Source organism: Zosterops lateralis (genome assembly GCF_965231275.1).
Source record: "Zosterops lateralis genome assembly, chromosome: 16".
Lineage (NCBI taxonomy): Eukaryota > Metazoa > Chordata > Aves > Passeriformes > Zosteropidae > Zosterops > Zosterops lateralis.
In genome coordinates, this window is record NC_139776.1 from 12,802,144 (window position 1) to 12,815,106 (window position 12,963).

The 12,963-nt window shown below is 53.6% G+C and overlaps 1 protein-coding gene across 5 annotated transcripts in view; it reads left to right on the forward strand.

The window, feature by feature from the left end:
• The window catches only part of CBFA2T2 (CBFA2/RUNX1 partner transcriptional co-repressor 2), a 57,372-nt gene extending 44,438 nt beyond the window's left edge, over positions 1-12,934 (forward strand). For 4 of the 5 annotated variants that reach the window (XM_083873069.1, XM_083873067.1, XM_083873070.1 and 1 more), the window contains 9 exons: positions 901-1,142; positions 2,768-2,857; positions 3,588-3,769; positions 4,394-4,647; positions 5,313-5,398; positions 6,316-6,511; positions 7,764-7,835; positions 8,160-8,350; positions 10,686-12,934. In XM_083873069.1, coding sequence (XP_083729195.1) covers positions 901-1,142; positions 2,768-2,857; positions 3,588-3,769; positions 4,394-4,647; positions 5,313-5,398; positions 6,316-6,511; positions 7,764-7,835; positions 8,160-8,350; positions 10,686-10,973 — 1,601 coding nt within the window. In that variant the 3' untranslated portion in view covers positions 10,974-12,934. The remainder of the gene's footprint in view (positions 1-900; positions 1,143-2,767; positions 2,858-3,587; positions 3,770-4,393; positions 4,648-5,312; positions 5,399-6,315; positions 6,512-7,763; positions 7,836-8,159; positions 8,351-10,685) is intronic. The other variant, XM_083873068.1, reaches the window with a different exon arrangement.
• The last annotated feature ends 29 nt before the right edge of the window (positions 12,935-12,963 follow it).

Below are 12,963 nucleotides of genomic sequence, written 5' to 3' on the forward strand. Positions count from 1 at the left end.
GTGAGAGCTGTCACCCCTTGGTTAGCAGGAACAACCTTGGTCTCTGTAGCCTTATCTTTCCTTGCATCTTAACTGACTCTGGTGAAGTTTCCCTCCTGTGCTCACCACGAAGGTCCAGGTGTGTGGAGCCTTTCCAGCCTCCAACCCTGGCATGCCCCAGAGTGGTTTAACTGCTCAAGTACCTCCTGTCTTCTCTGAAAAACCTCTCACTGGGTTCATCAGGATTTGATATGATCCTTGTGAAGCTGCAGCAGAAATTTTGGCATCTTTTCTTGCAAGTCTCTGCTCCTCCCACAGGCAAGGGGCAGCTCTGCCAGGTGGTTTCAGGGCTTCTCTGAACCACTTTAAATGGTTTTTATACCTTGTGGTCCCCTTGTCAGCACTTAAATCCATAAAGGATTCAGGGCTGGGTTTTAAGGATAAACCCAGTGCATCAGCTATGACTCTATTTCCAGTGATGTGCTTTTCAGTCTGAAATTCAGGGTTTATACAGAGTTGGGGCCCCAGTGCACAGCTGCTCATCAGACAGGGCTTGACATTGTGCAACCACAGTGTGGGGATGTCAACAATTTATCCTAATCCCTTGCTGAGTTCCTAAACTTCCAGCCCTTCAGTCTGTTTCGACATGCTCACCATTTACAGGAGGCAAAGCTGCAGATGGGACCAGGTTGGAAAAAACAACCGTGTTTGCGAAACTCCCTGTAAATCCCCAGGGAGGGATGGCAGGCACAGGGCAGGATCTGTCAGCCCTCCTCAGGTGAGGTGGAGCCACCTGAGCTGCCCCTCAGCAGCAGCAGCAGCAGCAGCAGCCTCCTGGCTGGAGGATGGATCCACTGAAGCAGCAGAACACAGAGATGTGCCCATCTGGTGCTCAGCATGGCTTCTGTCTCCCCTTTGCAGTGCCCAACGGAATAAACCATTCCCCCCCAACACTGAACGGGGCCCCATCCCCACCCCAGAGGTTCAGCAACGGCCCTTCCTCATCCTCCTCCTCCTCGCTGACCAACCAGCAGCTCCCAGCCACGTGTGGGGCCCGGCAGCTCAGCAAGCTGAAGCGTTTCCTCACCACCCTGCAGCAGTTTGGGAATGACATTTCACCAGAGATCGGGGAGAAGGTCCGGACTCTGGTTCTGGCTCTCGTGGTAAGTCCTGCACCATCCTTGCCTGGCTTTTCCCAGATCCACAGTGTTGTCTGCTTGCATCTTTGCTGAGCAAGACTCTTATGTTTGTGCTTCCTGAGAAACTCAGTGATTTATTTTTTCTTGCCTTTGCTATGTTGCAAAAAGCTGTTGGTCCAGTGGCTTAGGCACAAGCTTGTGTGCAGTTAAACTTAAGGAAACCTGGAAGGAATTGGACAAAGCTTTTCTGTAAATTGTGGAACCACAGAATGGTTTGATTTGGGACCTTAAAGATATCTCATTCCCAACTCCTGCCATGAGAATACCTTTCAAACCCAAACCAACAGGTCTTGCTGCAGAATTGTATCCAGTGTTTGCATTTATACAGAATAACTTGGAGAAATGCTGTCCAGTGCATTAGACGTGATACTCCACATGCTTTACAAAGGCATGGAGTGACAGGATAAGAGGGAATGGCTTTAAACTGAAAAAGAGGAGGTTTGGATTGCGTATTAGGAAGAAATTCTTCCCTGTGAGGGTAGACAGGCCCTGGAACAGGGTGCCCAGAGAAGCTGTGGCTGCCCCTGGATCCCTGGAAGTGTCCAAGGCCAGGTTGGACATTGGGGCTTAGAGCAGCCTGGGACAGTGGAAGGTGTCCCTGCCCATGGCAAGGGTGGGAATGAGATGGCCTTTAAGGATGCTTCCAACTTAAACCATTCTGTGACCTTGGCCTGAGGCCCTGGAGCCCTGGGCAGCTGTGGTCCCTTGGGGCACCCAGTGGGGCTCCTGCACTGATCTCTGCTTCGGAGCGCATTTTCTTTTGATGCTCAGCAGGCAATGAAGGGAGCTACACTGCAGCAGCCTGGAGCATTTCTGCTTCCAAGGCTGGCAGCAAACCTGAGTCTGTCCATGTCCTGAGGGTCACTCCCAGGGCTTAAGCATGTTGGAATTTTGGGTAAAGATAAAAGCAACATAAGCACTGGATGTAAAATGCTGCTGCTGCATTTATATAGCATATTTAATTCTATGGATTAGGGTAGTACCTTAGCCTGCCCTTCTGGGGAGAGACGGAGAAGCTGTCCAGGTCCCTTTGGCTGTTGTTCTCACCCCAGATTGTGCTGATTGCTGCAGGGGTGGGTTTTGTATATGCAGATTATCAAATGCTGCTGTCCCAGGGCTTCCCCAGCCTGAGCAGCCCTGGGGGAGGCAGGGCTGGACCAGGAGAGGACCATGGTGAACAGAAGGCTGATGAGACTCCGTGGATAGGTTAGATGAGGAGAACTGAAAGGGAGGAAGGGGAGGAAGGTGTGCAGTTCTGAGCAGCTGGAATCGAAGACTGACTCTCCACAGCCTGCCCCAGCATGCAGTAGATGCCAGCTGGGTCCTGCTGCCCTGGAGTCATCCTCTGCCTCCCACCCTGGAGCTGGGAGGGTGCTGAGCCAGGCAGTTCCCTCCCCTCTCCTAGTGCAGCATTCCTGCTCCGCTGGCCTGAGCCTTGCTGGCTGCATCCAGCAGGATCCAATGCAAACACTGTCAGTCCTGGAGCGGCAGATGCTGTCTCCCTCCCAGTTCTGTTCATTTGGAGCCATTTCCCACATGTCTAAAAATAAGAGCAAATTGCCATTTCATTTCTTAATTCCTTTTCTCAGAACTCGACGGTGACAATCGAGGAATTTCACTGCAAGCTGCAAGAGGCGACCAACTTCCCCCTGCGGCCGTTTGTGATCCCCTTCCTGAAGGTGACAGGGAGCTGCTGGGGCGTGCTGACACTCCCTGTGCCTGCCTGTGCCTCTTGGCAGTGTGACATTGCTGGGAAAGCTCTCCTTGCAAGCACCACAGCAATTCTGCTGGAGTCCAAGACAGACTGCAGAGAGCGTAGCGCTGGCCGTGTGGGACTGGCTGACGTTGTGCCGTGTGCCACATATGTCTGCTTGTGTGCTGGAGATAAAGGAGGCAAACCAAGCTCCATGTGGCAGCTTCTGAGCCTATAATCTTATTTGCAAATGTTCAGATCTAGAACGTTTGAAGTGCTGGCACAGGGAGTCTGTCTGGGATGGTTAAATCACAGAATGGCAGAATAGTTTGGGTTGGAAGAGACCTTAAAGCCCATCTCGTTCCAGCCCCCTGCCATGAGCAGGGACACCTTCCACTAGACCAGGTTACTCCAAGCCCTATCCAACCTGGCCTTGAGCATTTCCAGGGATGGGGATTCCACAACATCTCTGGGTACAGAGACAGTGGGTATAGCACACAGTGCTGCCTGTAACACTTGGGTTTTGGGTCCACCTGTATCAGGCTCCTGGGAAAACACAGGTAAATCTGACAGTGAGACACCAGGAGGATCCTGAGTGGAGGGGTGGGTCATGGGTCACAGGTGTTACTGCTCTGAGGTATTAATGAAGACCAAACCTTTTGGAACAGCTGGAAACCCCTGCCCTGCTGTAATCCAGCCCTGTGCTTGTTCTCCAGGCCAACCTCCCCCTGCTGCAGCGGGAGCTGCTGCACTGTGCCCGTGCTGCCAAGCAAACGCCCTCCCAGTACCTGGCACAGCACGAGCACATCCTGCTCAACACCAACACCACGTCCCCCACTGACTCCTCTGAGCTGCTCATCGAGGTCAATGGCAATGGCAAGAGGCACAGTCCAGACAGGTGAAAAACAGCTTTTGTCACTCTGCTCAGTTGCTGAAGTCATGACTTTTGTTTTATCTTTGCTGCTGACAAAGCTTTAAGCAGCATCCAGGATCTTATCGCTCCCAACAACTATTCTGGCTGTTTTAAGGCTCCAATGACTGCTCCTACTGCACTGTGAATTCAGGTTGGGTTTTTCATTCAGGCAGGTTTTGTCCCAGAGGGACTCTTGGGTAGCACTGAAAATCCCCAGCCAGAGAGCTGAGCAGTTTCCCACCCCCAAGGCAATGAAGGGAGGCATTGGCAGGGCTGGGAAGGATGCGCTTCATTTTCACCACGTTTTATTCCAAGATAAAAGTTGTTATGCAATTATGTGAAGCATGCCTCAAATTTATAAAAACTGTGAAATTTTAATTTGGTCATGCTCAGAGAGATGAATCACAACAGTCAGGCATCCTGAACCCTTTTCTTTGACAGGGTCACTTTGTGCATCGCCTCACAAATCAAGCGCATTTGTTTGAGCTCTCTGCATTTAGCCCGTGGTAAAATCATTGCTGCCCAAACCCTGCTGATTCCAAATCTGCATCTTTCTGAGTACATTTATGGGATGCTAAGGCACGCCTGTCTCTGCTGGTGTGATTGCAGGAGGGAAGACAGCAGCTTTGAGAGGGAGCCACTGCCGACAGAGCCTCCGGCCAAGAGGGTTTGCACCATCAGCCCTGCGCCCCGGCACAGCCCTGCCCTCACCATCCCCCTGATGAACCCCAGCGGGCAGTTCCACCCCACCCCACCACCCCTTCAGCACTACACCTTGGAAGATATTGCCACCTCCCACCTCTACAGGGACCCCAGCAAGATGTTGGAGCACAGAGAGATCCGGGACAGGCACGGCGGGCTTGGTGAGAGCCTGGAGGGCTCCTCATGGAGCTTTGGTGTTGGTCTCTGCTTGGCCACTCGTACCCAAAGATGTGTGGTGCTGGGCATGTCCTCACAGCTGAGTCTTTGCAGGGAGTTCAGAGGAAACAGCTCCCCATGGGAAGTTACAAACAGGAAGATTGAGAGTTTGTATTTCCCTGTATGAAGGCTGGAGTCACTGAGGGTGAGGAGGAAGGATTTGGTGTGTGAGTTGAGTGTAGCCAGCCTAGCAGGCAGGAAGAGAGGGCAGGAAAATAGAGATTAACTTTTCCAAGATCTCCAAAGCAGGAGAGCAGAGATTGACCCCCTGCCCTGTTTCTCCAAGGGATGTGTGGGAGGTTCATGATGTGTTTCCAGCACAACAGCCTGAATCACAGGCTCTGAGCTGCTGTGAGTTTATAATAGGAGAACCAGCTCCACAAGCAGGTCAGAGCTGGAGCCACAAGTGGATTGTAGCACTTCCCAGACAGTGAAGCAGACAGGGATAAAAAACCACCAGCGTGGAATTACCCCTGTAGAGCTGCTACCTGGAGATGTGTTTTAAAATCCCAGCTATGTGGAGCTGGAAATAGAGCTCTTTATTCTTGATTTGGGGCCACTTCTCTCTCCACTGGTCCATCTAACCCCTCTTGGCTGTGACTCGTTGCAGGATTGAACGGAGGCTACCAGGACGAGCTGGTGGATCACCGCCTGACAGAGAGGGAGTGGGCGGATGAGTGGAAGCATCTCGATCATGTAAGGAATGGCAGGGGCTGTGGGAAGCTCTGTGGGAAGCAGCAAACCCAGTGTTCTACCTGCTCTGGTTGGAGATTTCCTTGTTGATACCATATCCAGGTGGCTGGTGGAGGAACAAGCCACCACAAGCAGGTGGATGGTGGGGAGGGCTGAGAGGAGCTGTGGCACTTTCCTGGCAAGTTTCCTCTGCCCATGGTCAGGGGAAACTGAAATGGGTGTGGATGGGAGCTGGGGAGCTTCTGCAGAGAATGGCCAGGTGCTGCCACGGCTGGCTGAGCAACCAAACCCAGCCTTATCCCCACTGGGATCTTTTCTGCTCTGGCCAGCACAAGTGCACAGATGTGCTAAGTGCAATCAGGATATGGACTTGCAAAATGAGCCGATCTATCATTATGGTATTTTAAGACTTTTTTTCCCTGAGGTGCCAACCTTTTATGGACCAAAAAAGGCACCAACAGCAAGACCTGGTGCTTCTAGCAGATTTTATGCTGAGCTTTTTCCTTCTGAGCAAGGCAGCTCCTCCAGGCACTTCACTGCTATTTTCCTCAAAGAGATGGGATTAAAATTCAGCTTTGATCATAAATGCAGAGAGAGACCTCATGGTCTAAAGCTAATGGGTTTTTTTGAGGAGATGGCATTGGGGTGGAGCAGAGGCTCCACAGCTGAACATTTGGAGTTGGGCTGTGACTGTAGGGCACTGGCACCAGGATCATAACCAACCCTAATCCCATAGGAACGTGTGGTGGGGTTTGCTTCTCCACTTCTAGGACCATGGGCTGGAGGTGCTGAGCACCTCTGGTGGTGGCTGTATCCTTGGGTATGGCACTGTCACAAACCCCAGGAAACCACCTCGCTCCCCTGAGGTGGTCCCTCCAGGGTCAAACCCGTGATGACCAGGAATCCCTCCCCTCCGGCAGGCCCTGAACTGCATCATGGAGATGGTGGAGAAGACGCGGCGCTCCATGGCAGTGCTGCGGCGCTGCCAGGAGGCCGACAGGGAGGAGCTCAACTACTGGAAGCGGCGCTGCTCCGAGACGGCCGAGCCGCGCAAGGCGGGCACCGAGCTGCTGAGCCGCCAGCACAGCCCTGCCAGTGCTGACTCCGTGGGCAGCGGTGAGCAGGGGGTGGTTTTCTGTGCCACCCGCGGGACGAGTCGGGTTAGCACTCCTCAGGTGTTCTTCTCGAGGATTTAAAGGGAGGGAGCACAGGAGGCAGCTCTTGGCGTCGAGCCTCTCCCATGTCGCTGCTGGCCAAAGTTGGTCCGAAGCTGATCAACCCTGGCAGGAGAGAAGTGTTACTCTCCAGCACTCTCCCCCTTCCAGTCCCTCTTGCCTGAGGGATTTTAAATGTCAAGGTCTATTTATTCTAAAAATACCAAAGGCTTTTGTAAGTGTAATAGCTACCTGTGTTACTAATTCTATTTTTGTATCGTGAGTCAACTTTATCAAAGCTGACTAGTTTCCCCCTTCAGTATGCAGGGGTTTGACCCTATACACAAAACAAGCCTAAAATGCTAATTTATTTCAGTGTAATTCTGATTTCCATCCAAACAAACCCACTGCAAATCAGGTTCTGGGGAAAACCCTCTGATTATTCAGAAATAAAAATGGATTTCTTCTAGCAAGAATAAATCTCAATTTGATGTATATTCTACTTGTTTGTATACAAAATACAGAGTGAATCCTCTCACAAGAAATCCAAGTGCCCCTGGCTACAGTTGCCACAAAGCCTGAGCAGCAGTGGCTGTGTGTGACAGCCTGGGGGGCACAGCCAGCTTTTAGCCCTTCTATATTTAAGGATACCATGACTAATACACTTCCAGCCCCATGTTGTTAAAGGTGATATACTTCAAAATTTTAATACTGATTTGGAACGCTGTTGCCTTCTCCCCTTGTGGGACCTAAGGATAATTTTCAAGCTCCATTGCTCTTGTGAGAAGGGGCAGTTAAGCATCAAGTAGCATCTCCAGGTGTCTTGGAGGACTGTTTGTCCATCAGTTCAAACCTTTGAATTGCCCTGGGATTGGGAAGTGCTGTGCTTAATGTAAACTGCTGGTCTACAGATTGATGCTCACAGCCTCTGGACAGCAGAAGTTGGACAACATACATTTATAAGCATTGCCTGTTGTTTTAGAGTACCAGGAGATAGGTTATACGGTGTCATAAATTATGCAAAGGGCTAATTAAATGTTGTAATTTATTATCTGAATGTGTGAGGAATGCCTTTAACCATAGGAATCCTCTGCTTTGAGTTTTAGCTGGTCAATCCTTCCCTGCCCCGTGATGTCCTGAGGTACCACTGGGCACAGGAGTGGCAGCTGGGTGGGATGAGGCTTTGCCAACCTTTCCTGTGTCCCTTCCTCCAGCAGATTCCCTGCGGGAGTTCAGCAGCAGGTCGGGAACGGGCTACGTCACCGAGGAGATTTGGAAAAAAGCCGGTGAGTGTTTTTGGTGACCCCGGCCGGGGATCCTGCTCAGGGTAAACACAGATGCTGCAGATTTGCTGGGCAGAAAGAGCCGGAGCCCAGCTGCAGGAATGCCCCAGGATGTGCACATCTGGCTGCCAACATCCCCACCGTGGCTTTCCCAAAGGGCTTTGCTCCTTTGTGATGCCACAGGGATCCTGTGGGACTGAGCCCCCAGCCTTGCCGCTCCCGGGAGCTGTCGGGATGCTGGTGCTGGGAACACACTGCTGGAATTGTTTCTCTGGGAGGCTGCCCTCACTGCCAGGGCGGGTGGATGAGGCTGCTCTTTCCTTCCAGAAGAAGCTGTGAACGAGGTGAAGCGGCAGGCCATGTCGGAGGTGCAGAAGGCGGTGGCCGAGGCAGAGCAGAAGGCGTTTGAGATGATCGCGTCGGAGCGCGCGCGCATGGAGCAGACCATCGCCGACGCCAAGCGCCAGGCCACTGAGGACGCCTTCCTTGTCATCAACGAGCAGGAGGAGTCCACCGAGGTGAGGGGACAGCCTGGGAAGGGCTTGCCAGGGCTGCAGAGTATCCAGGTCAAGCCTGCAGGTTCCCCACCCCTTTTCACAGAGTCATAGATCACAGTGGGGGGGGGGATTGGAAGAGACGTTAGAGATCATCTCATTCCAAGCCCCTGCCATAGGCAGGGAAACTTTCCACTAGGCCAGGGTGCTCCAAACTCCATCCAATCTTCAACACCTTTTCCTTTTAGAAGTCTCTCTCCAGTCAATAACTAAAGCAATGCATCAATATCATCAAAAATCCTTTTTAGGTTTTACTGGCAGGGAATCAGGCTGGGCAATGTCTGTGGACACATGCGTGTGCAACCACTGGGCAACCTGAGCTGGACTCAGTGTAATGAACATGGATTTGGGGAGATTGAAAGAGGTGTAGAAGCAAAGAGAAAAGGATGCTGGTGCATGCAGCAGTTTAGCTCAGAAATTCTGGTGGGGTACTTACTCTTTGCAGAAAAGAAATTACTGTTTGGTGGCTTGAAAATAGGGCAGGGCAGAAGCTGGGCTGGAGGAAAAGCTCTTGCACATTCCTGGTGGTCTGTACCACACTTGCATGTTGGAAAAGAAGGGATGGCTCTTGGTTTGTCACAGCCAGTGCCATGTACTGAATGGGTGCCTGAGAGAATCTATTTCTACTTTTCAGTCATCAACTACCCTTCCTGTTGCTTAACAGGAAGTTCACTTGGTAGAGCTTTTGAGATTTTGGGCAAAGGGAATCACATGGCTCATTCCTGTACTACCTCATCCCATCCATGTGAGCTTTGCTCTGTGTTTTAATTTCTCTACACGTGCAAGAGAAGAGGGTTTGTGTCTGCTGAGCAGAAATCTGATGGGACTGTTCATGTCTGCTGGGATGTGGGGGCAGCAGGTCCATCCCCTCCTGATCGGTTTCAGCTCAGCTGGGGCTCAGGAAGCATGGCCAGGCCATGGAATTATTAGGTGTCATTCCAGAGAATGATGTCCATACTGCAATTCCCAATGAAATTGCTGAGGGTTGAACACATCAGTCACACGATGGGAGTGGGTGGAACTGCTCAGGAAGGAATGAGGCAAGTAGTGATTTCTCCATAGGGGAATAGCAGAGGAGTGTGCTCCTCCTCCAGCTGTGCTGAGGAGCACTCTGGGACCTCGAGAGCTGCTGAGCCCCCCTGTGCAAGCCCCAGAGCCCTTGTCTAAAAGCTGTCCTGTGTTCTGGCACATCTTGTAACCTTTGCAGCACAGTTGAAAAACACTTGAAGTGTAAACAGCTGTGAAGCAGTGACCCAGTTTTCCAAAAGCTACCACAGCCTTTGGTAGGGGCTTTTTGGTCACAAGTCCTGCTTCTCCTGGAAGATGGAGGACCCTTGGGGGCACACAGGCTCTGGAGCAGCTCACTCCAAAGTGAACCGGTCAGGTGCTTCACTGCCAGCCCATAAACCATCACTGTGAGCTGGTGGCTCCAGTGCTGAGCCTGGCAGTGGAATCTCACAGCCCTTCCCCAGAGCAGGACTGCCTGGTACAGCCCAGCATCTCCCAGCTCCCCTCTCCCACAGCTCTTGGACGGTGGTCACAGCAGCAGTGTCCCCACAAAGGCCAGCTCTGGCACAGGCTGCGTTCCCACAGCTGAGCTCGCCCTCCCCAGTGTGTGTTTGCTACGCCCTGGCCCAGCTGCAGGGAAGCTGCTCCTCCCCTCCCTCCCGGAGCAGCTGCAGCCGGCGCTGGCCGCTGGCCCCGCGCTCCCGGGGAAGCGGTGCCACGCCGGGAGCCACCAGCTGACTCCTCTCCCGCCGGCCAGAGGGGCTTTGCTCCACTTCCAGATTGAAGCTCGGGCTCTGGCAGTGCTTCCACCTGGCTGGGAGGCTTTCAAATGAGCGTTTGCTTTTCCAAATTGGCCCGCTCCAACCTCTTGTGCAGCAAGGCAGGGTGCGAAGCAAATGGTGCCTGTGCAGCGCCGTGATCCCTGGGGAGAGCGCTCGGCTGGGAGCGAGAGCAAGACAGAGTTGCTTAAAACAGGAAATAAAAAAGCCCAACAGCAGCATCTGCAGCGTGTTTTTCAGTCCATGCTTGCTGTTTCCTCTCTGCATTTGGGTGGGTCTAGGGGAGAGGATGTGCCTGGAGCAGTGTCACAGCAGCTGTGGCAAAGAGCAGTGGGGGTTAGAACCGTTTAGCAAAGAGCTGGGAAATAGCAGGAATTAATGGGTTGCTCATTTTAATATTCCCAAATCTAGGCCAGGAGGATGAGCACTCCCCTCCAGAGCTGAGTCAGCACTGTCCTGCAGCCCTTAGGGAAACTAAACCCCTTTCAAGCAGAGTGTCTTTGGTCTTGCAGAGCTGCTGGAACTGCGGCCGCAAGGCCAGCGAGACGTGCAGCGGCTGCAACATCGCCCGGTACTGCGGCTCCTTCTGCCAGCACAAGGACTGGGAGAGGCACCACCGCATCTGTGGGCAAAGCCTGCACGGCCAGAGCAAGCCCCTGGCCTTGCCCACGGGCAGGGTGGCAGCAGCAGCCAAGAGCCTCGATGGCATCCCCAGCCCAGCCCTGGAGAAGACCTCGGCCACCACCTCGCGCTCCTCCACGCCGGCCTCCGTGACAGCCATAGACACGAACGGGCTCTAGGAGGGAGGCTTTGCTTCACCCCATTGGAGGAGTTCCCTGGGTGTTTTTAAGCTGAAAAACCCCCGCAGCAACTGTTACCACTTGACACGTTTGACACATGGCGCCGCCTCCTCTGAGCGCCGACACTCTGGCTTTGCCCTCTCATCCTGCCTTTTCCTTTGGGGCTGGTGAACGGGGTGAGCCTCGCCTGCAGCATCTCTCTGCTCCTCTCAGGGGGACACCAGAGCACTGTCAGGACCTGGGGGACACTGGGCACCTGCTCGGGGGACCTGGACTCGGCAGAGAGCACTGGCACACACTGGAGATGCTGAGAGTGTGGTGCCCAAGCAGGGAGCCCTGTCCTTGTGGCATGCTCAGCTCACTTCCCAAGGTGTCAGAGCCACCACTGCCTCTTCCTGCCACCTTTCCTCCATAATATCCACTGGTTTTCCCTGCTCCCAGACAGCTGTGCCCCAGGTGGCCGTGCTGGCTGGTAGTTGCTGTGAAGAGACCAGAGCCAATTCCCCAGCGGGAGCATCTCGTCCTCTGTGCAATGGCAAAACCCGAGCCCACTTCTCCTGCCTCCAGGCTGGCAGCTGAGGGTTGCAGAGAGGCAGGAGAGGATTTGTCTGCTCTAAAACAAGTGGCAGTGGCAGGGAGGTAGTGCTGGATGGCCTGGATTCCATCCCGGTCTGTGGTGAGACAGACAGTTGGGTGTTTCCTGAGTGGGGCCTGTGCTGGGGAACACGTGCAGAGCAGATCTGGGCTGGCTGCAGGTGCCCTTTCCACCTGGGGGCCGTTGTTTTGGTTTTTCACTGCCTGGAAGCTGCTGTTTGTGAGTTCCTGCTGTTGTTTTTGAGCCCAGGGATCCTCACTGGGGCCAGGGGTTGTTTACAGTCTGCGCTCTCCACACACATCAGCCACAGTGGTAAAAGAAAGGCAGGACTGCGTGTCCTGTGTCCCAGCTCCAGGGGGTTCCTGCAGTGCTTATGGAGATGCCCAGGGATGTGCATCCACCTTTGGAGATGGTCCCAAAAGCAGGGGCTCAGGGCAAGGTCTGTGGGGATGGGGCCAGCCTGGGGACCTGTCCATGGCAGAGTCCCTGCTGTGGTGTGAGGAGGCATTGCAGGACTGAGGGCAGGGCAGGCTGTGACAGCACAGCCCCACAGCAGGGCTGTCCCAGGAGTGGCACAGAGGGTGGCAGTGGCACAGCCCGTGGCAGGGAGGGGATGTGCCCTCCAGGAATCCCAAATCCCAAATGTGCTCCCAAATCCCACAGGCACACACAGGGGCTCTAGAAATCCATCTCAGCAGAGCTGTGTGTCCCGACTGTGTGTGTGCTGCTGCTGGGCTGGAGCCCAATGAGGCAAGTAATTCCCAAATTATTTTCAATCACTTTTTCAATTGGAGGAGAATGATGGAGCTGCAGTGAGTGGTCACAGCACTGCCAGGGGTGAGTGGGGACCTGCTGCTCCAGCCCTGGCTGCTCAGGAAAACTCCTTGGGAAGCTGCTGTTGTGGGGTAGAGTTGGTGATTCCCTGTCTGCAAGGGTTTATGAAAAAGCCACGAGGTCTCCTGGTGTTGAAGACAGCTCCAGTGGCCCTGGGGATGTCCCCCCTGTGTCCCCAGGAGTTGGTGCTGGAGCCCAGCACAGGCACTGGCAGGAGGCAGCTCCCAGTGGGGTGGCACTGGAGCCCCCTTGACCTGCACAGCCCATCCCAGGGGTGTTCACCCCAGGGCAGACAAAAAGGGATCTCCTGCCCTGAGGGGACAGGGACACATTTGGAACAGCCTCAGGTCAATCCCACATGGTTGTGGTGTCCCCTCCTCCCCTGCAGCCCCAGCCCCATTGCTGTGGCTCTGTGGTGACAGTGCCAGGGTGGGGAGGGGAGGGACAGCAGGGCAGGGCAGGGCTGGGAGGAAATGTTGTAAATAGATTGTCTTCCATAATTCTCATGCAACATCGATGGCTGTGTATTAAAATTAACCCCAGTGTAAATGAATGAAATAC